The sequence below is a fragment of the Cokeromyces recurvatus genome (assembly GCF_025118155.1).
Source record: "Cokeromyces recurvatus strain NRRL 2243 chromosome Unknown BX663scaffold_19, whole genome shotgun sequence".
Taxonomy (NCBI): Eukaryota; Fungi; Mucoromycota; class Mucoromycetes; order Mucorales; family Mucoraceae; genus Cokeromyces; species Cokeromyces recurvatus.
The window spans coordinates 465,624-491,573 of record NW_026251405.1 but is presented as its reverse complement, the minus strand read 5'-3'; the positions used below and the strand labels follow the sequence as shown (position 1 = coordinate 491,573).

Sequence of the window (25,950 nt, the reverse complement as noted above, 5' to 3'; positions counted from 1 at the left end):
TAATACAAGTGTAAGTGGAAAAGAGATTTATATATATAAAAAGGAAAAAGAAGGAAATAAAGGTTTTATTTTATTTTATGTAAATAAGTTAATTTTAACACGCTTCTACTATATTTAGTGTTGTACACATCAACACAATTTTAAAATCCGCCTATAGTAAATATTTGCTGATCTTTCCGCCTGTATCAATCAATGTTTCTACAAATCGCTCACTTAAAAAAAAAAAAAAAAAGGAATTTAGTTCCAAAAAAAAAACAACAAATTATATAATAATAACTTACTGTGGTAAATAAGTTCGATTTGGATAAAATACATAATCGACAGAAACATGATCCAAATTTGTAATATTCGACATATAAATATCAGCATATCTTTGAATTTTATTTGCAAAATAAGAAGGGTTTTGATAGGTTCGAAAAAGACTACCAAAGGATTCATTAAAGGCATTTTTAAGTTTTATCTTGATTTGGTTTCTTTCTTCTTTCCATTCAGTTATCAGAATTTCAAGTTGTTGATCGTTATGGTTTATTTGTTTATTATTACTTTTTGTAGTTTGTGCTTCATTCAAAAGACTTTCTAAACGAATTAACCAAGACAAAGTATGCCGATACGAAGGCTGATTTCTAATATCGATTTCCTTTGCAAGTTCATGTATAATAGCTCCCTAAATTTTAGTAATGATTAATTAAAAAGAAGAAAAAGGAAAAAAGCTCTACACACACACACACACACACACACACACTAGGGAAATTTATTTATTTTATTTCATTATTTTTTTTTCACATTAACTGTATGCCATCCATGTTGAATTGAAGCTTCTATAAGATCAGAAAATATATGATCACCGAAATAGAGTACTCTCTGACTGTTTCAATGAAAGAACAAAAAAAAAAAAAACTCTATTAGTTAGGTGGGGATTGTGGGGATTTATTATTATTAAATACTTAACACAGCTTACCCTTTCCATCCCGTCAATCTTTCAAAATCTTTCATATTTCCACCTTGATATATTTCGCCTGGTAGAAAGTTATCTACAGTATCCCAGTTAGGTTCATTTGCTCTTCGAAAGGGTCGATGGAAATGGTAATAAAATTCTGGCTTTCGAGCTGATACGATGACACAATCGAACAAATCTCTCCAATCATGTGTCGTAGTCAAATAAGTCATGCCCTTATCAATAAAGGCTAACGTACTGTTCGTCAACAGGAATGTCTTTTTGCCTTGCTTTCGTAAATGTTCGAGATAATCAACTAGCTTTGGAGAACGCTCAAGGTAACGAGGTAAATCTTTCATTACATCTAAATGAAGTGTGCCTCCTATACCGTGCGCTCCTGTATGTAAGATTCGAGCTGCTATATTTACATCATCTGATAAATATCGAGGATGAAAGCTTGCCAAAAAAAAATAAGATGAATAAAATAGATGAATAAAAAGACTTTACATGTCATTTTTTTTTTTTTTTTTTTTTTTTTTTTTTTTTTTTAGTATTAATATTATTATTACTTCATGTTATGGTCTCGAAAGTATTGTACAACATCGCTTAAAAGAGTTGCTTGAGGAATAGAGAATAAATCGCTTAATTGAAACATATTTGTTCGAAGATAATCTGGAGAAATATGTTGACCTTTATGAAGTTCTATAATTTTATTTACATCTTGTATAGGTTCACGTCCTACTATAGTACACACAAGTCAAATTATAAATATACACGTATATATGTATATATCATAGTATGTGTATTTTACAGTGTATTGTATTTAGTTGGATATTAGCCATATTATCTATCTTCATTAACCATCCATTATTAAAATCTAATATAGACTTTGTTAAATATATGTACATACATATACATATATATCTATAAGGTACCATAATGAAGTCCTCTTATAGCAAAATTAGAGTCAAATTTGAAGTCTATATCATATTTATCTATTCATTACTCTGATATATACGAAATAATAATGATAATTTACCTTTAATTTGTCTAGGATATTTAAATACATCGACCATAATATCCCGAAGTGAATTATAAATAGTCAAAGATAAATTATCTGTGTAGTCTGCAAGTGTATACTATGTTATTGTTATTATAAAGATCTGCCTTATTAAACAGTTATCACACTTATTTTGCACTTTATTCTAAATTTACATCATAATCAAATCCATATACATCAATATGACTTAGATTCAATTCATTGTTAATAAAACTATTCTATAAATATGAGTATTTCTTTTTTTTCTTTTTTTTTCTTTTTTTTTTTCTTCTTTGTTTCCTTTAAATAATTACACTTCATTAGGTGATGTAAAGCCAAGTCCATAGATTGCTTTTTTCTTATCTTCAAATAATTTATTTTGATTATGTAATGTATTCATAGATAGAATGGTTGCTTTATCTTTTTCTGCAGCATGGATATGTCGAAGCTTTTTTTCTTTATATCTCTCTCTTAATGATTCTACACTTTGATAACGATTATAATGATACACTCTTTTTAATATCAAAAATGGTCGACTACGTAACATAATAATAAGAGGAATGAAGAAGAAGAAGAAGAAGAAGAAAAAAAAAATAAAATAAAAAAAAATAAAAGAAATAATGCAGGTAAATTGTAACCAAAACCAAAATAAAATAAATAAAGTTAAATTAAATAAAATAAAATTATTCAACCTTTAGATTAAAATCATTTATTGTCTTTTCTTTGATGAGGAAGAAGATTCAGCTTCATCGCTCTGTTCTCTCTTTCTTTTATTTGATTCTTCTTCTGTTGATGTGCTAGTGTTTGCAGATGTACCACCGGTCGTATTATTTGTATTTGTATTAGTCGTAGTCGTATTAGTAGCAGCATTCAAATTTTGAGCATCTACATTTACAAGTGCAGCAGCTAGGAAATGTTGACTTAAACTTATAATTTGTATCACTCTAGCTGCTCTTAATAAATGGGCATGTTGATTCGACTATTATATGGTATAAAGTTAGTCATAATAAACTTGTGCAAGATAGATAAAATATTACCATTTCTTCAGCTCTAGAGAGTTGTTGACTTAAATCTCTAAAATAAGAACTCAATCTTTCAAATAAATTAGCTATTTGATCAAAAACTAAAGCTAATTGTGATGCTGGGTTAGGTTGCTGTAATAATACTTGTCTAGATTCATGAATAGCGGATAATGTAGGTCTTAAACTGAGCATTGTGCTATTACTGTGTTCAACTAGAATACAAAAATATAATTCATATGAATGACTATAATAGACATGTATCTATTTATTACTTACATTCATTAAGTGGTGTATCTAATAGGTTATTAATCTCTCTTGTATAAGCTAACGTTCTTGCTAATCTTGTATTTAATGATGAAGGTGTAGTATTTCGGTTCGCATTTTCCATCAAATCTATTATTCCATCCAATCCAGTAGTTAATCTAGTACGTCTAAAAGATCGATCATTATTATTATTACTGCTATTACTGTTATTATTATTTGATGTTAAAATTTGAAGAAATCCCTGGTTAAAAAAAGAAAAAAAAAAACAATAAAAATTAAAAAAAAAAAAAGTTGATAAGCATAATGTAACTTACAGATCGAGGGGAAGCAGTTCTTCCAGAAGGCGAAAATGGACTATTCGTATTATTTTGTTGTAAATTATTAAATAGACTAGGTAAAAGCTACACGCACACATATATACACGCATACACACACGCATACACACACACAAACACACACACACACATATATATATATATATACATATATTACATATAAATAAATATATAAATATACATTAATAAATAAATAAAACTAAATTCTCTACCCTTCCCCTTCCCCTTCCCCTCCTCTACTTCATATCTATCTGTCTATATCAAAACTTACAGAACCACTAGTAGCACCCAATCCACCTGTTAAATCTGCCAAAGTGGCATCTAACGTTATTACAGCATATCCTGAAGAAATGCCTCTTCTTCCTGTTGGCCTCCTGTTATTTCTTTGTTGTTGTGGTTCATCTAATATAATTATTAATTTAAATAATAATAATAAAAAAAAAGAGTCGAGTCATATAATATATTAATAATTACCATTTTCTGGGTTATGTGGCGCATTCAAGGGTCTAATAACCAGATGAATGACTTTACCATCATCCAAGTTTTCTGTATTATATATACATGAGTTTATATTCGTCTTTACTGATTAACCAACTTACCATAATCCATCAAGTTTTTGTCATCTTTTAAAACTTTTCCCTGAAAAATTAAACGTTGACGTATACTATCGACATCAAATAAAACTTCAATTTTATGCTTTAGATCTAAAACGGATGCATTTCTAGGTACAGAGACCATTTTTACTTGTTGTTCAAGAGATTTAATGGATAACTCAATAGATCTATTGGGATCAGATGATGATGATGGTTTGTTGTTACTGTCATTCGTTGTTTCACTCGACATGATGTTATTAGAGATGAGAGAAAAAACAAAAAAAAAAAAAAAAAAAAAAAATAAAATAAAAAAAATAAAATAAAAAAAATAAAATAAAAAAAATAAAATAAAAAAATTGAACTAAAAAAAATAAAAATAAAAAAAAAAACGCCTTTTTTAGTAATACTACGCTTGATATTTTATTTATTATAATAAATTAGAAAACTATTGGGCACGAGATATTGAATATATCATCATGGCCCGGGTCGGATCAAGGAAGAAAATAGAAAAAAAAAAAAATAAAATAGATAAAGGAAAAAGAAATGAGGACATCAATGATAATCGAGAAATAGTAATCATTTTACTCGATATTTGAGGAAATAAGATCAAATTGAAATAAATATTCTTTTCTTCATAAAGGCATATATACTCTATCTTTTCTTTTTTTTTTCTGGCCAATAGATAGATATAAAAAAGGGAAGGAAGTCTAGACAGTATATAATATCTAAAGAAGTGTGTGTAAAGGGACTAATGATATCATTTAAACCTATTCACAGCTAAAATTAAAACAATTCTCATTAATAAAATAAAGAGCAAAAAGTTATAAAGCACTTTAAGGGAGTATAAAGTAAAAGGACACGCTAGATAGCCTCTTTCTAACAAATATAAATAACTACAAGACAACTAGGATTTAAAAAAAAAGACTACTATTTAACAGCTGTCTTTTCATATTTGCAAAGTATTTTTTTTTTTTTGTAAAAACTATGATATTAAAGGATCAGGGAGCTATACACTCTGAGAAACGAACTAAGTATCTGTATAAACATTTGGAAGAAAAGTGATAGATTAAAAGTTAGTACAACTTTTGCCTTTAAAATAAGAAAATATCCTTTGTCTTAAGAATTCAATTTACTACAGGTGAAGCATGCGTCACTCCAACATCTCCGATTTTTTTTTTTTTTTTTTTTTTTTTAGAAAAAAAAAATGCATTATTGCATACTATTATAATAGATAATCATTTTTTCTTTAAACTTGTTGTTGAAAAATGTTGAAATTTAAAAAGCACGATAAAGGCAAATATAAATGTTTATATAAATCCAACCAAAACAGACAAAGTTTGACTTTTTTTTTTCTTCTTTGAATTAGATTCTTCAACCGAAGAACCATCACGTAAAAAGAAAGATCTTCTAATCATTCTCGTTCACCAGATCGTAGAAGAGAACGCTCTCGGTCACCAGATCGTAGAAGAGAACGTTCACGGTCACCTAATTATCGAAGAGATTATTCACCTCGCTACAGAAAAGATGATTCATCCGGTCATTACAAAAGAGATTACTCTCCAAGAAGATATGATAGTCGACGTAATGATAGAAGAGAATCTTCACCAAGAGATGAAAAAAGATCCCATCACAGATCACGCAGTCCACCACCATCTAGAATGAAAAATGAAAATAAGGCAAGCTATCTATCTTTAATAGATCTTTTCATTTTTTTTTTATTCTTCGAATTCCTTTACTTATTGTTTTATTTATTTTATTTTTTTTTAGGATAATAAAATTGTCCTCAAAAAAAGAAGGCTAGTTTTAATCTTATTGAAATAGAAGTCAATGATAGATTGGGTAAAAAAGCTAGAATCAAGTGCTCGCCCAATGATCTTGTTGGAGATTTTAAAAAATTAGTAGCAGCACAAATCGGTACAGACCCAAATAAAATTGTGCTCAAAAAATGGTATAAAGAATTTAAAGATCACATTACCTTAGCTGATTGTAAGTAAAGTTGAATTTATAAGATGCATATTTAAACTAACAAGAATGTTTGTTAGATGAATTACATGATGGTATGAATCTTGAATTATATTATAGATAATAAAAATCTTTTACAGTTGTACAAGTTCGATTGGTTCCTGTTTTTAAATGGCATTTGAACCACTAAAAGAAAAGGAAAAAAAAATAACTTTTATTGAAAGAAAAGGAAAAAAAAAGAAAAAAAGACAAGGATTTGCATGTAATGTAAAGCAATGATAGTATTCATTTTTTACTCACTATTAAACATAAGTTAATAAATAGAGTGAACGCCTCTTTTTTTTTTCTTTTTCTTCTTCTTAAAAAAGTAAATATGAAATTTCCCGCATTAATTTTATGTAATAGATTTTTCTTTTTTTTTTTAACAAAAAAAAAAAAAGTGGAGAAGAAGTCTATCTTGTAAATCGATACTCATATTATTCCCCTTGTTAAATAATACCCCCTTCACTTTTCTATTTTCCTTTTTCTTCTCTATTTATAAAGAAAAAAAAAACTTTGTATTATTATTTCTCCCCAATAAAAAAAAAAACCATGTTAAATGCTTCATTAGTTGATAGGCTTACAAAAGACAATGAAAAATTGAAACAAGATTATACCATTATACAACAAACATTAACATTATTAAAAGATGAAAACAAGACATTAACCGATTCTGTAAATAAACTCAAAGAAAAAGTAGACTATTTACAAACAGCTTTAAACGAATCCCATCAAGAACTTAATACTTATAGTGAACGACAAACAACGATACTAAGTGAACTCAATAATTTAAAGGAAACCATAATGGATAATAATAGTCTACTATCAAGGCAAAACAATGACGAAAATAATGTTACAACATCTAATTTATTATCAGTAGTAGCAGCCCGTAGTATTCCAGCTCCTTCTAAAGTCATGGTAGATGATCAGAAAAAGAAAGATAATCGACTAGTTGAACTAAGACGAATGACAAGAGAATATATGAAAGTGAGTGATGAAGAAGCAGGCCTTCGATTGTATAAACTTCAAAAGACAATGATTCATGTTGTGTCTGATTTAAAAAAATATATGAAAGAAAGAAATGAAGATATTAGTAAATCATGGAAGTCAATTGATATTAATACACAGCGAGTAGCATTTGAAATGGTTGAACGTGAAGCGTCCAGTTTAGGTGTGCCCTTACATATGTGTATTGGTTATTGGGGTGCTCGAAGACTAATTAGTAAATCATGGGCAAATGCTTTAAGGACGACGAAGAAACACATAAAATTAGAAGGTAAGAAAAAAAAGAAAAAAAAAAAAGAGGTAAATAATATCATTTCAAATAATAATAATACACACTAGATTCTGAAGAATCAAGTAATAAGTCAGTAACAGCAAAAGAGTTACATCCTTCTAACGAAAGACAAGTTAAAAGACTCAAGTTAAATTAATATTGAATTCCTTATTGTAGTTATTTCTTTTTTTTTTTTTTTTTTTTTTTTTTTGTATCTTCCTTTATTTATAATAAATTGTATATTTTCTTTACTATCTATTATCACTTTTGAATACCATTTTGCTCTAGTCTTTAAACATATCATAGATCTTGTTGTATTAGTAATAACTTGATTCTATCTGTTCACATCATGAATAAACAATAAGAGTGACTACCAAGTTAATCGTATGTATCATTATTATCATTAACAAATGTAATCCTTATCGTGTCAGTATAGATTATAAAAAGTAGTAGCTAACTGATAATGATGACATAAACCCTAATTGTTTTATCACATCTCTTTTCCTTATAATAAGGTACAGTGTGATTAGGTGTTTGATGGACTGGATCCCTCTATTTTCTATTGTATCCGCATAAATCAAGTACAATTTTTAATTATTAACTAATAAATTGTGTACAGATATATATGTATACAAGTATATGTATGTGTGTATGTATGTATGTATATATTACTGATAACCTATAAGCACTCTTTCCCCCTCCCTTTTGTTTTTTTTTTCTCAAATAAATGTCAAATACTACACAATATGTTGTTACATTTATTATGTAAGCTTACATACACTTCATTCGATTTGGAGGGTGTATTTAGCTATTGATATCTTAATTGGACAATTAAATAGTATTGTCGCTCTTTTAAATTATATTATAAATTTTTGTGTGGCTTATACCTTCGTAGCAAATTTTTTTTTTAATAAGGTTCAGAGGAGCAAAAATGATGTTGCCTCCTCTTTTTCGCTTTAGTCGATTTTAAAAATGTAATGCTTCACATTTCAACATGATGTCTTCTGTTTGATATTAACCAAATATGTATTTCTATTTCTTTGATTTCTTTTAAATAGGGTCAGTTTGCTTGTTCAAAAGCGTCTCGCTGCCTCCGTCCTCAAGTGTGGTAAAAGAAAGATCTGGCTCGATCCTAACGAAGTCAACGAAATTGCCACCGCCAACTCTCGTAAGATTTTTTCTTTTTTTTTTTTTAAAAATTAATCAAACGCATTATATTAAAGAATCTATTTCTCATTCCCATATTCCTTTTTCTTCTTTATTCTTTAATAGGTGCTAACATCCGTAAGCTCGTCAAGGACGGTCTCATCATTCGTAAGCCCGAAATCTCTCAATCTCGTTTCCGTGTTCTTGAACGTAATGCTGCCAAGCGTAAGGGTCGTCACATGGGTTACGGTAAGAGAAAGGGTACTGCCGATGCTCGTATGTCCAGCCAAGTTATCTGGATGCGTCGTATGCGTGTCCTCCGTCGTCTCCTTGCCAAGTACAGAGAAGCTGGTAAGATCGATAAGCACCTTTATCACCAACTTTACCTTAAGTCTAAGGGTAACGGTTTCAAGAACAAGCGTGTCTTGATGGAACACATTCACAAGGCTAAGGCTGAAAAGGCTCGTGCTAAGACTCTTGCTGAACAAGCTGAAGTCCTCCGTGCCAAGAACAAGGCTCTCCGTGAACGTCGTGCTAACAAGAAGTCTGAAAAGCTCGAAGCTTAAATGACTTTTTTTTAAAGAAAAAAAAATTTTTCCCTAAAGGAAATAAAGTATAATAGTTTGTTTTCATTTTTCTTCCTATTATTTGAATTTGTCAATAAGAGAGAAGAGGCATATCTATATGGAGGGGAGCGGGGGATATTGAGATCTTGTACAAATAACCAACACCTATTCCCAATAGGAAATTTCAGTTTGAAGCCTAATATGGCATTTCTTTTTTTTATTTTTATAATAGCAGGTGTAATAACGTTCATATGATTATTAACTGGTTACAATAAATAAATAAAATAAACAATAATACGTCGTTGTATAAAGTTAAGATAGACTAGAAGGGTTTCCTATTAATTTAATTAGGAGGCTCATCTCTCCGAAGACTGATCTCAGCAAGCACGTTGAAGAAGCAAATAGACTATAAGAGAAATTGTCGCCTATAGATTTTACTATGACTATCATTGAATAAGGGAGGATTATATCCGGATAAAAGTTTTATTATTACAATTAACTCAAAAGGGAATTGAACACCAACTAACGGTGATCATCTATATGCAAAAGTAGTAAGTGTTATTCTCTTCTATAATTCTGAATTTTTGTCTTGTTCCATACAGATAATTTTTATTTACAATGCATTATTATAAAATACAAAATACAAAAAAAAAAAAAAAAAAAAAAAAATGGCCAATAAAAGACCGAGACAAATCCCTCATCCTCCCCCCATTTACTTCAATGTGAGAATGATATCTACATCATGATATAACCCTTTTTTTTTGTTTTCTTCTTCTTCTTTTACGCAATTATGAAAGCATTTCTTATAACATTACTATTATTTCCTTTTGCTTTAATTACGCAAGCAGTACTTGCTGGTCAGCAACAACAGCATTTTATGGCACCTGATGAACATGGTGATATATGGTCACTATGTAATAATCCTTCTACACATCAACTAATTGGTTATAAAGATGGTGTCTATATTTCACCTAAACAGCCTAAAACAGGAGAAAATATTCATGTTCAAGTAAAAGGCAATTTATGTAAAGTATCCACTAGAGCTTTTTTTTTTTTCAGAAGCAACAAATACTAACCATTTTATACAGTAAAGGATGTTACTAGTGGAAAAGTGGATATTGATTTAAACCTAATGGGAATGATAAAAATTAGAAAACAACTTGATCTTTGTGATGTATTGAATTCTGATATTATGGGTCATAAAGATTGCCCTTTAAATGCAGGTGATTTAGAATTAGATGCTACAGGTAATAATATATGTATAAGCTTATTGAATATATATATATATATATATATATATTTATGTTAATGATAAATAATATATATACATTTATATAAATAGCTTGGATTCCTAAAGAATTACCAAGATTACCGCTCGATGGTAATATTCAGATATCTGATCAAGATGGAAAGACGGTTACTTGCATTCATCTTAACTTTAAGCTTGAATAATAATTATTTTCATTCTTTTAAATAATGTATTTTATTTTACTTTTTTTTCTATCATACTTTTGAATAAAGGGTATATACATATTAGTAGGTCATTTTGGGTGCCTCTGCCATAATATATTTTTGATTGACACCAAGTAATGAACTAATGACTCGCAACTTGTTTTTCATTTTATCTCTTAAAGCAAACAAGTCAACATCGTGATCATTAAAGGTAGGAAAACTATCAATCAACCTTTTTAACCCTTCAATTTGTTTTAGAGCTCTAACATGAAATCATCAGTCAGTTCTTTCTGTATTTATAAAGCATGCAATGGCTTTTGTTAGTGTACTTTACTTTGAAGATACTCTATCAGGATATTGATTACATAACTCAGTCCACATTTCTACACATCCTGAATAAAATCCAATTTCTTTTCCTAAATCAAAAGCCTTTTCACAACCAACAATACGACCTTCTAATTCCCCTGATTCTTCACCAGCCTTAAACCCGTCATCGTAACCATGTTCTTGAAACCTGTCAACAAAGAGTTAATTATCTTTTTTTTTTTAAAAAAAAAAAATTTTTTTCTTTGAACTATTTTCTTTTTTGTTTTATATAAATATTAGATTTACATTGTTTCTAGATAACATAATGATTCGATATCTTGATTAGGGGGTGGAAGTTGATTTTTACTTGACATGATTATTAATACAAAAAAGAAAAAGGGAAATAGAAGGAAAAAAAAAAAAAAAAAAGAGAGTTTAAACGTTTATTTTTTATTTTCCGACATATCCTTTTCTCCCCCCTTTTTCTTTTTCTTGCTATAGTTGGCACTCATTGACAAATCGTATCAGAGTACAATTAGATTGTATTATCGAATAAAAAAAAAAAAAAGGTCTAAAATACCACACAGGTTTAAAACAGCCTTCATGTCAAGAACAAAAAAAAAAAAGTTATTGTTTTATTCATAAATAGTAGAACATTCTTTGCCTGCATCTTTTTCTAATTGGAATACAAGTTGAAAGCCTTCGTGTTCAGGGTCATCCATTGTTCCTTGTATGCTTGCATTATGGGTATTTGTACTGGTACAACGAATATTTTTACCTCGAATAATTTGTTCAAGTTCACCCTATAAATAAAAAAGTGTTTAATTTCAAAAAAATAAATAAATAAAAAAAAGTGGAGGGAGAAGAGAAGCGCATTTGTAGAAAAATACTCTACCGAATGGACATGTCTAACTTCTATAAAATCAGGTTCAAAAGCAAGTATATAAGGATAAAATAGTGCAAATGAATCCGGTATTCCTTCCCATTTAATTAGGACACTTGATTTAATAAATCTTCCCCTTTGATCAACAAAAAATGCAAATTCTAATGATACCCACAAAATTAACATTAAAGAACATAATGAAGCTTTTCTTTTTTTCTTTTTTTTTTTTTGGGGAAATAACTTACCATTATAACAGACAAGATACTCTGCAAACTGTATTCTATAAATGGTGATCGGTCGAACATCGGGTCGACTAAAAACAAATTCTAATGCTTCATCTTCAGGATCTAGCAATGCCTGCACTCCAAAATTCTTCATATCCACTACACCAATCTCCTTTGATGATGAAATACACATCATTGATTTCAATAAATTGATAGAGGATGCTTCACTTGGTAAATACAAGTCCTTGTAGGGTTTTAAAAGACCCGCCATTGTATTACTTTTCACTACAAGCCGTTTTAGCAATGATTTTGTCTTTTTGTTTTCATCTGTCATCACTGGTTCCAGGACTCGAATTGTCGTTGCTGATAGTGTATTGGTCTTTACGACGCAAACAAATGTCTTCGAAAGGCATTCTCCAACATGAAAAAAGGCAGTACCTTGACTTACAGCTCGTCCACTTCGTTTCGCTGCTGATGTGGTTGTTGTAGTGGTGTTATTGGTGGTAGAACTAGGAGAGAGAATACTAGGAGGGAAACTCCAGAGGGTTTTATCTGCTAAAACCAAAAGTTGTGACTCTGGCATAAGCTCAATTTGAGAAATTTTTTCAAGATGGATGATACGGGAAATAGTAGAATGTGAACGTATGAGATAAACACCTTGATCTGCACCTACGATGACCGCCTTTCCATCTAAACTCGTGTCATCATATACGGTAGATGTACTATTGACTCGATTAGACACTGTAAAATAATTTTGAATAATAGGCGTGATGGTAAAGACAACACGTGATTTTGCTAGTTCTACTTTTTGCTTCATAATTTTTTGGATCCAAATTTGTTGAATTGAAGCTGCTGTTGTGTACAATGTGATAGGTGGTGAACCCTTTCTACCATGATGAATAAAAGTAATCGAGAATGAATTCGATTTATTAGATAAGAGGTTGTCTGAGGAATTAGTAGATGGAATACTAAAGTTAGTACTATAAGGTAAAATTGAGCTTGCACGTCTATGTCGACTACTACTACTATGAATGACATTAATCGATAAAAGCTCTAATGGAATTGGCTATATTTGTATATATATATATATATATATTATATAATATAATTAATATCCATTTTACATCTTGTAAATAGTATACATACTCTTCTACAAGCTCTATATTTCTCTAAATGATCTTCATATTTAATTTTTGCAAAGACTAGATAATGATCAAACAAAAATACTTGCAAATCTGACGAAGATGAATTCTCTTTACGTTTCATTCTACCTTTCATTAATAACTGTCTTCCTGGCTTTTCCAAGTTCAAATCTACAAAATCGACTGCTGACTTAAATTCTAATCGTTCATAAATTTGCTGTAAATTAAAAAGGTTTTCCGATCTTCCTGCTTCTTGGTTTACTTTTTCCAAATAATGTTTAATAATATTTATAACTTTTGGAATTGCAAGTTTATCAGGATTATTATCTGGCGTCCTTTTTAATATTTCCCTTAACAGGAGATTATAACGACCTAATCTCGTTGTTGGCTTTGTGAGATATCCATTTAATTCTAATTTACGAGATTCTTTTTTTCGTTCTGTTTCCTAAATAAGAACATGAATACAAATGTATGAAAAAAACTCTCCTATTTTTTTTTTTTTTTAATTTTTACCTCTACAAATTTTGCAAAGATAGGGTTTCTTTTCTTTTCAAGTTCAAAGGTAAATTTACCGATCATTTGATGTGCTCCATACTCAACAAATGTTTGAAAATGACAAACATGTTCAAACATGATATCACCAATATGAGCAACTAAATATTTCTCGGCTTGTCTCTTTTCCAAAGCTTCTGCTAGTTTTGAATTAACACGATGAACATCGGATATATTGTAAAATACGTCTTTTACAAACTGTTTCCGTCGACTTTCTTCAATAATATCTTTTGAGAGTAGAGGCTCGACCCAAAACTTTATATAGATGAGTTAAATATGCATGTATGTATGTATATATGTATGTATATATGTATATATGTTTGTATGTTTGTATGTATGTATGTATATACAATAAATTTATATATGTATATAAGCTTACATCTTTGACATATTGAAGATCTTTAACGAAATCTTGTTCAGTATAAATTAATTCGTATATACATTCTTGTCGTTTCCTTTCAATAGGCAGTGTTGATTCTACTATGTTTTCAGGAATAGACTGTGACCATAATCGAGTATTATCTTCATGCTTGTAACATGGTGGATATAGATTGTGAATATATATAATTATGGATATACAAAAGGTTATACACGTTTACCTTTATTTGAATATGACTTTGTTTCAAATTCTAATAATTTAGCTTTAATTAAAAATTATTAAATAAAATTATTATTTTTATTTTAGTTTATTTTACCTTCTTTTTTGGACAGGACCAACTATAACAACGATAATCATCTGTACAAGTAGGTGAATAACAGCCAGTTAAATTCGTATAAACTCCAGTTGGTAAATCTAATATTTGCGCATCTAAATAATAAAGTTTCCCATTTATTCTTTCTATTATTTATGTAAAAGCCTATTTTTATTTTACTGTCTTTTAATAAATCTTCTTCTTGAGGTGATGTATCCATAAAGTCTTTAAATGCATATAACTCATCAGTCGAATCAATTAAAAAGGGTTCATAATTTACATTATGAAAGAAATTCTGATTTCTTAAAGCTGTTCCTACTCCTATTGCCTCTAAACGATCTCCAATATTTAATATGACAAGCAATCGATCCTATTTCCGAGTAATAAAAGTTAATAAACATCTTTTTTTTTTTCTTGAGTAACTCTAATTTACAATGGCATCTTTTCCACTAAATGCATCATGGTATTGAATCCCATCTTTTGTTAACGTTGATAATGTCATATGTTTATGAAATTTCGAGGCTACTTCGGATAATAATGCAATAGAATGATGAGAGCAAGTATCTATAGTATATTGATTTATATCACTGGAATTATCACTTGATATAGACTCAGTATCCCTTGATATAGACTCAGTATCCCTTGACATAGACTCAGTATCCCTTGATATGTCTATTTATATATAAATATATACATGTATATAAAAGAAAAAAAATTAGTCAAGAAAGTTTCTTATCCTTTACACTCCCTTTATCTACCCTTAAAATTAGTTAAATCAGGGGAATGATTATCCCAAGATACGTCGTCTGGCATCATGTCCTCTTCTTTCTCAAGATCTATAGGTCGTATACAAATAATAGAAGAAGGGGGTCTATCTTTAAAGTTAAAATCATCGACATCATCATCTTGTCTTACTGCCAATGACGGAATGGTATCTTGATAATGGTGACGATGATGAAGCTTAGATGCCTGTTTATTATTTCTCTTTGTTGATTCTGATGATCTACTATTATTATTATTATTATTGGCAGCTAAGCTTTGTTTTCTAACGGGTAACTGTTGTTGAACATAATATTGTTTAATAGCTTCTGGTATAGGTTTTCCTGAGGCATAATCATAAGTAACAGTAGGAGTTCTTTTTAAATATAAAACATTAGGTGATGAATCCATCTATAAGTTTGAATATGTGTATATATGAAAAAGTAAAATAAAAAAGGAATATTTATATTAATAAATAGGACAATAAATTCGGAATAAGAAATGTTAAAGTAGTAAGATGAGAAAATTTAGAAAACGATATGTATAACCTTTTATGTATTCTCCTTTAAAAATATATATATATATATATATATATGTATATAAATATATACTAATTTCAGTTCTAATAGTATTTGTCAACGACTGAGTGGGCGTAACTTTTTTTTTTCTTTTTTTCTTCTCATTTTTCAATAATAATACGGCATCTCAATAAAAAAGATAAAATAGCGCCAAAAATAAATATCTTCTATTTTTGTTCCTGATAAGATCTAAATATTTAATATCTCCATTTCGGCATCTGACGCTACACTTCTCCGACGGTTCATTTTTAATCTTTGTTATGAATATCGGACAGTTTGTTAGATAATAAATAGTAAAGTAAGCTTAACTGAATATAAGCTTCTTTAAATATCAATATCATTCATTATGCTACATCAGTAATCTACATTTCCTTTATTCTATTATGTTGGAAGATAAACTCCAAGTAGATTTGGACTTTGGTTAGAAAAATGAAAACAATTGAGCAAAGGCAGAATATAAAAGATAAAATATATATATATATATATATTTTATTTCCACAAAGTTGCAAGGAGGAGTAACTTGTCTAGTTACTCTGTCGACAGTGAGACCATGCCTTTTTTTTTTCTTTTTTTTTGAGCAGCTAATTTCAAGTGTACCCAATTCCACACCTCCGTCAAAATAGATGCAGTCTATGCATGCACTCATCTTTTGTCTCTCACTTTTATTAACTAAGGAAAGCTTCTACTTGCCATTGCAAGTTTCTGAATTGGCAATGCTACAACCCTCTTTACAATGTACAGAAAAGCAAATGAGATTACTTTATTTATTTATTTTTTCTCCTCGCCTCATATAACACTCATCCGATAGCCTTATTGCCTGATTTCTTGAAAATGGAGCTGAGAAACGAAATCCTCCCACCAACAATACTGGTTTGTCTTGGGCTTATCTGGCACCATCATGTTGCATTCATTTTTTTTTCAACCAACACCCCTTTATTTCTTCTACAGTTATCTCTTCTGCTCAGTTCCTCATTTTCTCCTACTCCCATGAACTATTATTGGCGTCTGGGCTAAAGCTCCTTATTGTCTTCTTTACTTTTTTTTTTTTTTTTTCCTCCAAGAAATTTCTTTACTCTATCACTGACGGAAACCCCACTTCAAAAAAAAAAGCTGTCAACCTGAAATACATCGAAAAACCTAAGCAACAAATTAAATTCTAGAAATACCCCTAACAAATCAAAATTAAGGATACAATGTTGACTGTTTATCCCTTTGGCTTTCTTTGTTGAATATAATCGATGTACCTTGGATGGTCAACAATTCCTTAATTTGGCTCTTTCTCAATAATAATCATAGTATAGCTACTCTCTGTTTTTTTTTTTTTTTTTTTTTTTTTTTTTTTTTTTTTTTTTTTTTGCTTTTTCCATTCTTTGCCTTAGAGCTCTTATAAAAGTGGGTTTAGTCTCTTTTATTATTAATAATCTGACTTGGGCAATTTTGATATAATTAATATCTTGTGCTCAGTTTAGAGTTAGATAAAAATTATTGTTTAAATGAATATAGAGGATGTCACAGTCGGAGCTGTAGTACATGTTTGGTTATACTCCAACCTATTTTCCCCCTTTCTCTCTCTCTTTTTTTTCTTCTTCTTCCTCTTCTTTTTTATCATGTTTAAGCCTTCCTACTACGAATATATTACAGAAAAACGGCTAGAGAATTTACGTTTTTACAAATATGCTTCAATAGATAAATCTTATCTTTCAAAATATGTATTAAGGCATTATTGGGATTTTGCTATCACCTTATTTCCAAAATGGATAGCGTAAAAAAAAAAAAAAAAAAGGTTTTAAATTTAATATACTTATTGTTTAGACCCAACTTGATTACATTGATTGGTTTATTGTTTATGGTGATAAATGTGATTATCATTTGCATATGGTCTCCACATCTTTCTGAGGACGCACCCAACTGGATCTGCTTTAGTTTTGCGATAGGACTTTGGCTTTATTCGACCTTTGATAATGTAGATGGACGTCAAGCACGTCGTACTGGATCATCATCGCCGCTAGGTGAATTATTTGATCATGGTTGTGATGCCATCAACTGTACCTTTGTTGCTCTCTTACAGACAGCCGCCTTCGGTTTAGGTCATTCTTGGTTAGCGGTTATTTTATTGTTTGTCACAATTGCTGGGTTTTATTTATCAACGGCAGAAGAGTATTACACAGGTGTATTGTACTTGGGTTATCTAAATGGTCCCACAGAGGGTATCTTGGTGACTTGTTTAGCTTTCATTTGGTCAGGAATTTATGGTAAGTTTTTATTTTATTTTATTTTATTTGTTTGCTTTAACTGTTGATTCTATTAAAAAAAAAAAGGTGTTTCTTCTTGGCATGTGGCCATTAAAGATATTCCATGGCTTCATTGGACTCATTTTCCTGAACATATAACATGTGCCGAATTATTTATATGGGCTATGACATTTTTCTTTCTCATTACTCATCTTCCTGTCTGGTAAACATTCTATTTTTATTATTATTATTATTAAGATTTATGTATAAGGAGGAGGGGAAAAGCACAATAGTTAATTCAATTTTTTTCTCTCTCTCTCTTTTTTTTTTACAGTGTTTATTCTATTGCTCAAGCATGCAATGAAAAAGGATTGAAAAAAAGAAATGTATTCTTTAACCTCTTTTTCCCTTTGTTTGCTCTGACGTTTATTATTTGGAGTTGGTTATGCAACTTGATTATTTTTAAGGAGCAGCTTTTTATTGTATTTGCCATCTATATTGGAGTATTATTTGGTGAAATGGCCTCTGATATCATTTTGGCACATCTTACGAAATCTGCTTTTCCTAGCTTTGGAGGGGTTTATACATCTTTATTTTTATTCTATTTGACATTGGCTTTAGTAACTCCTCTTCAACGTATTCTTCATATGTAAGTTGAAATGAAGGAGACCGAGATCAATTCCTATTCATTTATATACATTGTAAATAGTAATGTTATTCAAGAATATCATGTATTGGCTATCTTTTGTTTGATGACAGTAATAAGATATATGATAAGAGCCGTAAAAATCATTCAAGCATTCTGTGATTTTTTGAATATTCGATGTTTTATTATATCGAAACAAATGGTTGTATCCAACACAAGAGGTAATATGCGTTCAACATTTTCTTTCTCTTTTTTTGTTTGTTTGTTTAACATTGTTTTATATTTAGCTGAAGGAGAAACTGAATCACTTTTAATTACTCAAGAAGAAGGAACAAGTTATAATACATTTCTTTAAAAAATGAAGGGACCATAAAATAACCCGGTTTTCTTTTTTTTTTTTTTTTTTTTTTTTTTTTTTTTTTAATGACATATATAAAAGAAATTATTGCAAATTAAATCTTTTCATATAAAAAAAAATAACTAGTATATATGAGAAAGTAATATGTATAAATAATAATAATAAACGTATAAAAAAAAGCATAAAAAACATCAAATAATAAAACTTATAAACTTATTTTTCTTTTTTTTTTCCTTTTTCTTGTTTTCTTGTTTAGCAACCCACAGTTGTTGAGTGCCATGACATATTAGTCATCAAGGTTGAATTGTTACTCGTTAAAGGTGGTAAATTGGTTGCATCCTTTTTCATATTTCGACGTTGATGTGTCTTCATATGTTGAGAGAGATTATCAGATCGACTAAAGGCCTTTTGACAACTAGGACAACTGAAGGGTCTCTCCTGAGTATGGATACGCATATGACGCTTCAAGTGTTCTAGACGTTTAAAACGTTGTTGACATTGTGTAACGGGGCAAACATGTGTCTTGGCCTGATTGCTATCCATTCCATTTGAACGTCGACGTGTTGAGGGCCTCCTTGTGGACGTTGTGAGGTTAGTTGTGGCAGTAGAGGTGTTTTGGAGAGGATAATGATGATGATGATGATGAGGAGGAAGAGGACCGAATGGATCACGACCAAAATGAATGGGAGAATAAGCATGAGATGTAGGGTAAAATGAAGGATGATGATGATGTTGTTGTGGTGGTGGTTGGACTTCATGATTTAATAAATGAGATGCACTTGTATCGTGCAATGTTGCTGTGGGTCCAGTAAATGCTTGTTGATGTTGTTGTGAGCTATGATTAAAATGACGCATATACTGGTGGTGCTCAAACCCATTTGTTTCCTGTATACATATATAAAAGTGATTAGATTATTTGACCCTATAAAACATGAAAATGCATGTACATATATAGGATTACCTCAGAAGGATAAGAGGGACGATGATGATGATGATGATACATGTCTTGATAAGAAGACATATCAAATGACTGAGGCTCTTGTTTAATAAAGAATGGATTAGCTCTATCATCAAATACATGTTGAGTAGTCACATTAGGGATAGATGATGGTGATGTAGTAGTAGTAGTAGTAGTAGTAGTAGTATCATCATCAGGAGTCACCATGGATGTAGTAATAGTATTAGTCGTCTTTGCTGCCTTTGTTGATCTTTTCGTCTGATAGGCCATATTTTCTTTTCTCGTATGTGTGCGATAATGAGCATGAAAATTATCAGAACGACTAAAACTTTTACCACAATTAGGATAAGTGCAAACGTGAGGACGTTTACCAGTATGAACCAACATATGACGCTTCAAGTGTTCATAGCGTTTAAAACTCCATTTACAATAAGGATACTTGCAAACATGTTTATGTTTTGTAATAGGTCCAGCAGTTAAATGATGACCACGACGTGTAGTAGTAGTAGTAGTAGAAGAAGAAGAAGAAGGTGTCTTCAATTGCTGATGAACTGTCATTGTTTGTTGAATATCATTATTTGAGTTCAAAAAGCTATAATCAGCTTGATCCTCATGACAACGTTGTGTATTATTTTGAATACCTTCCATGGATATAGCAGAACATGAACTTCTTCGATAAGCATCTTGATCCATTGAAGAAGTTCCAAAACTAAAAGGGCCAACATCGACAGAAAATTTACGCTTGAATTGTAATGAATCATATAATACAGAGGAAGGTGAAACAGCTGGAGTGAGAGGAGGTGATATATGATGAGGATACATCAATCCTGGATTCAATGTATTACCAGCACAGGGAGGAGGTAAATAAGTAGAATTATTCTCGATTATAATATTATTATTTTCTTCTATTTTTGGCAGCTTATCAATTCCAGGTAACTTTTCATTCATTAAAGGTGTATTCGATTGTTCATAATTCGACATCATAATAGAGTGAATAAATAAGAAAAAGTCTTTATTTATTATAAATAAAAAGTTAAAAAAAAATAAACAGAAAACAAAGAAAAAAAAAAAAAGAAAGTAAATCAATAAAAAGTAAATAGTTAAAATACCTTTTATAAATATGTATAGATTGATCGGCAATTAGTCTCTTATTTTATTTTTAAAGAAGGAGTTCATGGTATATCACTTTTTTTTTTTTTTTTTTTTTTTTTTTTTTTGATCATAAAATAAAGCTTAATAATTTACTAAATACGGAATAGAGTCTCCTTGTGATTTAAGGAGAACAGAAAAGTATATACCCAAAAGAAAAAAAAATTAAGGGGAGAGTAAAAGGTTAAATTTTGTACATTTACTCCTTGAAAATATAAACAGTAAAATTTATTAATTTGTCCTATTATAAATAACAATCAAAATATTGATTATGTCAACAACAACAATTTCTTGTAAAGTATTTTATCTCCTCTTTCTGATTAAAACTAGCTTTCTGAATATTCTTTTTCATTGTAATATTCTCCTAAATAACAAAGGAGCTTTGTTCGAAAGATATATAAATACAACAAAAACCTCGTGTTTAAAAGGTATAATATATCCTTTTTACCTTTATTTTTTTTTCTTTTTGTCTTTTTTATTTCTCCTATAAGATAGATATAGTTTTAGTATGCATTTGGTATGTGTAACTAGATGGTTGAGTTAATAGCATTTTATCAGAGGCTATACACATGTATTCTCATAGGAGATATGCATTTATATAATATGTCTATACGCTAGTTTCGGATTTAATTTTCTTTTTAGATTGCTCGAGAATACAATCTGGACTAATCGACTCCAAGTATTTAACATAGCATAGCACTATAAGGTAAGAGTATGAATAGGATTTATGGATCATCAAGTAATATACACAGTTGTTATTATTAATAGAATACCCTTTCATTTTAATAAATAATGTGCAGTATTTCATCATTTGCATCTATTTTGAGTAGTTATTTTATCTGTATACAGACTAGAGAATTATTTTAGTTTACTGAATGACTTTCTTCTTTTAAAGTATCGTATCGTAGCTTCCAATATAAATATCGAAAATCTACAATTATATATTATCCTTACTACTGATGAAATACATCAACTATCTTTAGGAAAAAGTCTTCCCTACTATTCAAGAATACAATACTGGAATTCAGATAAATAATTTAGCTTACATAAACACACACACATATCAGATGAATCAAGAATGTAATAAATGAAATATATTAATTTATCTTACTTGTAAGATAGATATAATACTATAATAATTATATCTTTTATATAGCTTTGAGAGCTAGCCTATCTACAAATACGCATACAAGAATGATATTTCTATTTATAATAATGATATGATAAATTTTCAATTTAGCTTAGTTTTGACCATGACTATTGTATGTTACGCATACGTTCATGTTAGCTACTTGTATTATTTATAATAACAGTAGTAATTAGTATCATGTGTCTACTAATACATGTTATATTAAAATCATGATCATATGTTCTTCTAAAAAAAAAAATCTTTAATTTTAAATACATGTTATAAAGTAAGTATTTATATTACAAAAAAAGTCAATATACTAATTTTATATAAATTATCTCTTGGTAATGTAATAATAGACCTATATTTCATTTACCTCATTTTAAAGATAATAAGTAGAGCATATTTTTATAGCTCACATGGTTAATGTAATGCCATGTAGTCCTTCATGTATAACTAACTAGATATTATCAATTCCCCCTTCCCCCCTTTAAAGGACCATACTATCTTTTCTTTTTTTTACATCCTATTCTATTCCTATGAATACTACATTGATTATCAAGTAAATACATATGTATATAAACATATATATTTATATATAATAAGCATACATATACAGGAGAGGAGGAGGGGTTCTTTTCCCTTTGTTAATTTTATAGTCTTTGCTATTTACTTTATGACATATGAAATACAATTCTTGTCCTTTGACTTTTAGGTTTACAGTATTAAGTAAGCACAAACTACTTTTTCTTTTGGAAAAAGAAAAAAAGAATATATATTCATTCAAATTTATCAATTAAAAGCAAAGTTGTTATTAAAGCTTGTAAGTATATAATTTTGACTAGATCATGTTTTATTAATAACTCTTTATTTAAAAAAAGAATTTATTATTTACTGTGGTTCGAACCGAAAAAATAAAATTGAATATTGAATCACCGACACACCGGACATGACATACATGATTTTTTTTTCCTCTCACTATTGTCTGGTACTAATATGGACATGAAATCCATTCAAATTATTGATTCCCTCCTTTTTTGCTTATTCCATCCGTTTTAAAGTAATGTAGAAATAATTCATCCATCCATATTATAAACCATTTATTTACTAATCTTTGATTGATAAATAGAATGGCCAAGGACCAAAAGACTACTCAAAAGCGTTCCACCCTCGCTGATGTCGTTACTCGTGAATACACCATTCACTTGCACAAGCACGTCTTTGGTCGTTCTTTGAGAAAGCGTACTCCTCATGCCGTTAAGGCTGTCAAGGCCTTTGCTCAAAAGGCTATGGGTACCAAGGACGTTCGTCTTGACCCTGCTTTGAACAAGGCTCTCTGGTCTCGTGGTGTCAAGCACATCAACCACCGTATCCGTGTCCGTATCGCTCGTAAGCGTAACGATGATGAAGATGCTAAGGAAAAGCTCTACTCTTATGTCACCTATGTTCCCGTTGCCAGCTTCAAGGGTAAGTTGAATTTTTACTTGGAATAGAAATAATAATAAAAAAAAAGACCAAGAGAGAGAGAAACGATGTATTGATTTATTTTCTTGATTTTTATAATAGGTCTTAACACCGAAGTTGTTGAAGACGAAAACTAAATTTTTTATATAATTAACTAAATATAATAAAAAGTAAGATCAACTTACTTTTTTTTTATTCTCTTTTTAGTCCAAAAAAAAAAGAACAATAGTAACATTTTTTTTTCCTTTAAAAATTGATTGTGTCTTGAAATATAAATGGATCTGAACAGTTTGATGATGATTCAATGATTATAATTTGGGATTTTAATCGAGAACACTTAAGAGTTGATCATTATCGATAAGGATAATTGATTGATTGGTAGAATTGTAAAATGCATCTATGATGTGGATCTATTATGGACTTTATTAATATAAGATAAAAAGTGTTATAAGTGTCTTTGACATAATTTTTTTTTTTTTATGTCACTTTGGTTCTGTCAGAAAAAGTTTTTTTCTAAACAACTTTGTTGAGCATTTTGAACATATCCTTGAAAATGTTAAGCTCATTGGTATATGTTATCATATCAGTTACTTGCTTCCACTTTGACAGTCAATTCCCGATACAGTGCACGTACCCTTTGAGTTGATAAACTTTGACTTTCGAGAGGGGAGAGAGAGTGGGTTCATACTCTTAGAAATCTAAAGAAGAAATGATCACAACTTTTTTTTTTTTTTTTTATTCTAATAATGAAAAATATGAAATTAGACTGCGGTGTCTATATTAAAACAAGCAAGGTGTGAAAATGACAAGATAAAATACGCGACTACCTTCTTTATGTCAAATGTGTAAATAACGCCAACACTTTTTTTTTTGCATATTTAAAGTAGTCAAAGAAACAAGTAGGTTATGTACTATAAGGACCGTTTCTATAACATCTTGGTAAACCTCTTTCTCGAGCACTTTTGAGTTAATAAACTCTCTTGATATTTTCTGATTTTTATTATTTATCTTATTCAGGATACTTCACTTGAAGTGAATAAATAAATACATATATAAAAAGGGTGTATCAGCCACTATCTTATTGCGTTTTATTATTATCGACATTCATATTACACAGTTCGTTATGTTGACTACGGTAGTCAATATAGAAGGACTTTTATAAATATGTATATAATATTTACTATAATATAATAATGTACCCTTCCTTTAAGACAAGGAGTAGAATGTTTTGCTTGTATTTATGTTTATAATATCTTCAGAGCCATACTATTTCATTATAGCTAGATTCCTGAAGGTTACAATATTACTACTACTACTACTAATAATAATAACAATATATACATATAATCGCATATTAAAGGTCTGCTTTCTTTTTATTCATTAAAAAAAAATGAAAAAAAAAATAGATTTTAGATAGATAAATGCATTGTCTTGCATGCATAATACACTAATCGTTGGTTTGTATTTAAAATCAAATAGATATAATTTACGCTTATTTTTTTGCTTCTATCTTTTTCTCTCTCGATAAAAAAAATATATATATATATATTTATATAAATTTCTAAAAATCAACATCCATGCCTGTACGGTGTTCCATACTGTCAACATCATAACCCGATGGAGGCTGCTTTGCATCTTCAAAAGTACGATGACGGATGACTTCCATATCAAATTTATTTTTTAATGTATTGATTTCTGAGATAAGCTCTGAAGTTGCGTCCTTTAATGCCTTTCCAGGTGATGTACCAGGTACAGTTTGTACTTTAATAAGAAAGTTGTGTTCAAGAGGATGAGGAACTTTATAACCAGCAAATAAAACTCTAGGATCTTTTAATAATTGTCTAAAGTTTATAGTTATATATTCTATTCCTAAGCAAAATATGTATATATATATATATAAATATAATGTACATGTATATATTTACCCTCTCAAAATATTTCCTAGTGTATGATCTTCACGTTCAATTGTAAAAGTTGCAGCATTAGGGATTTTGGTATCAATTTCCATTTCCACCCTTTTTTTTTTTTTATGATTAAATTAGTTCAAATTTTAAAAAGTCGTTTAATTCATCAATTTATACTTTTTCTTTCCCTCTGGAATAACGAATAATTCAAAACGATCTGGTGCATTCATTTTTTAATTGTATAATTGTCTATAGTATTGTCAATAATAATAATAATAATAAAAATAATAAAAAAAAAAAATCCAAATACTCGAAAAAAAAAAAGGTCAGAAGAATCTAAGAAGTCA

The 25,950-nt window shown here is 29.4% G+C and overlaps 14 protein-coding genes across 14 annotated transcripts; 6 read left to right on the top strand and 8 right to left on the bottom strand.

Annotated features, from left to right (window-relative positions):
• Window positions 1–36: 36 nt before the first annotated feature.
• On the bottom strand, window positions 37–2,591 carry BX663DRAFT_515466 (HAD-superfamily hydrolase). The gene is made up of 10 exons (XM_051528444.1): window positions 2,288–2,591; window positions 2,150–2,207; window positions 1,974–2,073; window positions 1,870–1,914; window positions 1,746–1,811; window positions 1,504–1,675; window positions 959–1,390; window positions 790–865; window positions 282–664; window positions 37–212 (listed from the first exon to the last, which is right to left on the bottom strand). The coding sequence occupies exons 1-10, from the start codon at window positions 2,518–2,520 to the stop codon at window positions 152–154; spliced, it is 1,626 nt and encodes a 541-aa protein (XP_051381255.1). The 5' UTR covers window positions 2,521–2,591; the 3' UTR covers window positions 37–151.
• Window positions 2,592–3,648: 1,057 nt separating this feature from the next.
• On the bottom strand, window positions 3,649–4,475 carry BX663DRAFT_118045 (ubiquitin-related domain-containing protein). The gene is made up of 3 exons (XM_051521510.1): window positions 4,194–4,475; window positions 4,069–4,140; window positions 3,649–3,996 (listed from the first exon to the last, which is right to left on the bottom strand). The coding sequence occupies exons 1-3, from the start codon at window positions 4,435–4,437 to the stop codon at window positions 3,842–3,844; spliced, it is 471 nt and encodes a 156-aa protein (XP_051381254.1). The 5' UTR covers window positions 4,438–4,475; the 3' UTR covers window positions 3,649–3,841.
• Window positions 4,476–5,364: 889 nt separating this feature from the next.
• On the top strand, window positions 5,365–6,515 carry BX663DRAFT_515459 (ubiquitin-related domain-containing protein). Its single transcript, XM_051528443.1, has 5 exons — window positions 5,365–5,480; window positions 5,586–5,928; window positions 5,989–6,173; window positions 6,230–6,411; window positions 6,474–6,515. The coding sequence occupies exons 1-4, from the start codon at window positions 5,453–5,455 to the stop codon at window positions 6,271–6,273; spliced, it is 600 nt and encodes a 199-aa protein (XP_051381253.1). The 5' UTR covers window positions 5,365–5,452; the 3' UTR covers window positions 6,274–6,411; window positions 6,474–6,515.
• A 225-nt stretch (window positions 6,516–6,740) lies between these two features.
• BX663DRAFT_487839 (uncharacterized protein) lies at window positions 6,741–7,621 on the top strand (the record flags this gene model as incomplete). The annotated part of the gene is made up of 2 exons (XM_051524778.1): window positions 6,741–7,464; window positions 7,533–7,621. 2 exons carry the CDS (start codon window positions 6,741–6,743, stop codon window positions 7,619–7,621), a joined length of 813 nt encoding a protein of 270 aa, XP_051381252.1.
• A 790-nt stretch (window positions 7,622–8,411) lies between these two features.
• BX663DRAFT_515456 (60S ribosomal protein L19-B) lies at window positions 8,412–9,257 on the top strand. Its single transcript, XM_051528442.1, has 3 exons — window positions 8,412–8,438; window positions 8,523–8,632; window positions 8,737–9,257. Coding segments are annotated over exons 1-3 (552 nt in total). The 5' UTR covers window positions 8,412–8,436; the 3' UTR covers window positions 9,177–9,257.
• Window positions 9,258–10,053: 796 nt separating this feature from the next.
• Window positions 10,054–10,628, top strand: BX663DRAFT_437915 (uncharacterized protein; the record flags this gene model as incomplete). The annotated part of the gene is made up of 3 exons (XM_051523253.1): window positions 10,054–10,201; window positions 10,265–10,423; window positions 10,519–10,628. 3 exons carry the CDS (start codon window positions 10,054–10,056, stop codon window positions 10,626–10,628), a joined length of 417 nt encoding a protein of 138 aa, XP_051381250.1.
• Window positions 10,629–10,709: 81 nt separating this feature from the next.
• Window positions 10,710–11,308, bottom strand: BX663DRAFT_553492 (uncharacterized protein; the record flags this gene model as incomplete). The annotated part of the gene is made up of 3 exons (XM_051531453.1): window positions 10,710–10,890; window positions 10,963–11,142; window positions 11,241–11,308. 3 exons carry the CDS (start codon window positions 11,306–11,308, stop codon window positions 10,710–10,712), a joined length of 429 nt encoding a protein of 142 aa, XP_051381249.1.
• Window positions 11,309–11,488: 180 nt separating this feature from the next.
• BX663DRAFT_515444 (CNH domain-containing protein) lies at window positions 11,489–15,722 on the bottom strand. Its single transcript, XM_051528441.1, has 11 exons — window positions 15,186–15,722; window positions 14,861–15,099; window positions 14,608–14,797; window positions 14,431–14,543; window positions 14,335–14,364; window positions 14,115–14,264; window positions 13,697–13,990; window positions 13,188–13,628; window positions 12,063–13,107; window positions 11,830–11,978; window positions 11,489–11,737 (listed from the first exon to the last, which is right to left on the bottom strand). Exons 1-11 carry the CDS (start codon window positions 15,595–15,597, stop codon window positions 11,570–11,572), a joined length of 3,231 nt encoding a protein of 1,076 aa, XP_051381248.1. The 5' UTR covers window positions 15,598–15,722; the 3' UTR covers window positions 11,489–11,569.
• A 1,627-nt stretch (window positions 15,723–17,349) lies between these two features.
• On the top strand, window positions 17,350–18,996 carry BX663DRAFT_475762 (CDP-alcohol phosphatidyltransferase-domain-containing protein; the record flags this gene model as incomplete). The annotated part of the gene is made up of 5 exons (XM_051524249.1): window positions 17,350–17,526; window positions 17,577–18,016; window positions 18,083–18,218; window positions 18,330–18,644; window positions 18,762–18,996. Exons 1-5 carry the CDS (start codon window positions 17,372–17,374, stop codon window positions 18,994–18,996), a joined length of 1,281 nt encoding a protein of 426 aa, XP_051381247.1. The 5' UTR covers window positions 17,350–17,371.
• A 357-nt stretch (window positions 18,997–19,353) lies between these two features.
• BX663DRAFT_407835 (uncharacterized protein) lies at window positions 19,354–19,593 on the bottom strand (the record flags this gene model as incomplete). Its single annotated transcript, XM_051522266.1, has 1 exon — window positions 19,354–19,593. A coding segment is annotated over one exon (240 nt), but the record flags the coding sequence as incomplete, so codon positions are not given.
• A 246-nt stretch (window positions 19,594–19,839) lies between these two features.
• BX663DRAFT_117776 (uncharacterized protein) lies at window positions 19,840–21,028 on the bottom strand. Its single transcript, XM_051521509.1, has one exon. The coding sequence runs from the start codon at window positions 20,939–20,941 to the stop codon at window positions 19,922–19,924; it is 1,020 nt and encodes a 339-aa protein (XP_051381245.1). The 5' UTR covers window positions 20,942–21,028; the 3' UTR covers window positions 19,840–19,921.
• A 316-nt stretch (window positions 21,029–21,344) lies between these two features.
• BX663DRAFT_515432 (uncharacterized protein) lies at window positions 21,345–22,195 on the bottom strand. Its single transcript, XM_051528440.1, has 3 exons — window positions 21,749–22,195; window positions 21,561–21,623; window positions 21,345–21,493 (listed from the first exon to the last, which is right to left on the bottom strand). The coding sequence occupies exons 1-2, from the start codon at window positions 21,921–21,923 to the stop codon at window positions 21,610–21,612; spliced, it is 189 nt and encodes a 62-aa protein (XP_051381244.1). The 5' UTR covers window positions 21,924–22,195; the 3' UTR covers window positions 21,345–21,493; window positions 21,561–21,609.
• A 1,070-nt stretch (window positions 22,196–23,265) lies between these two features.
• Window positions 23,266–23,823, top strand: BX663DRAFT_515427 (ribosomal protein L31e-domain-containing protein). Its single transcript, XM_051528439.1, has 2 exons — window positions 23,266–23,295; window positions 23,365–23,823. Exon 2 carries the CDS (start codon window positions 23,366–23,368, stop codon window positions 23,726–23,728), a length of 363 nt encoding a protein of 120 aa, XP_051381243.1. The 5' UTR covers window positions 23,266–23,295; window position 23,365; the 3' UTR covers window positions 23,729–23,823.
• Window positions 23,824–25,231: 1,408 nt separating this feature from the next.
• Window positions 25,232–25,904, bottom strand: BX663DRAFT_515423 (DNA-directed RNA polymerase). Its single transcript, XM_051528438.1, has 3 exons — window positions 25,781–25,904; window positions 25,625–25,714; window positions 25,232–25,540 (listed from the first exon to the last, which is right to left on the bottom strand). The coding sequence occupies exons 1-3, from the start codon at window positions 25,831–25,833 to the stop codon at window positions 25,261–25,263; spliced, it is 423 nt and encodes a 140-aa protein (XP_051381242.1). The 5' UTR covers window positions 25,834–25,904; the 3' UTR covers window positions 25,232–25,260.
• Window positions 25,905–25,950: the final 46 nt, after the last annotated feature.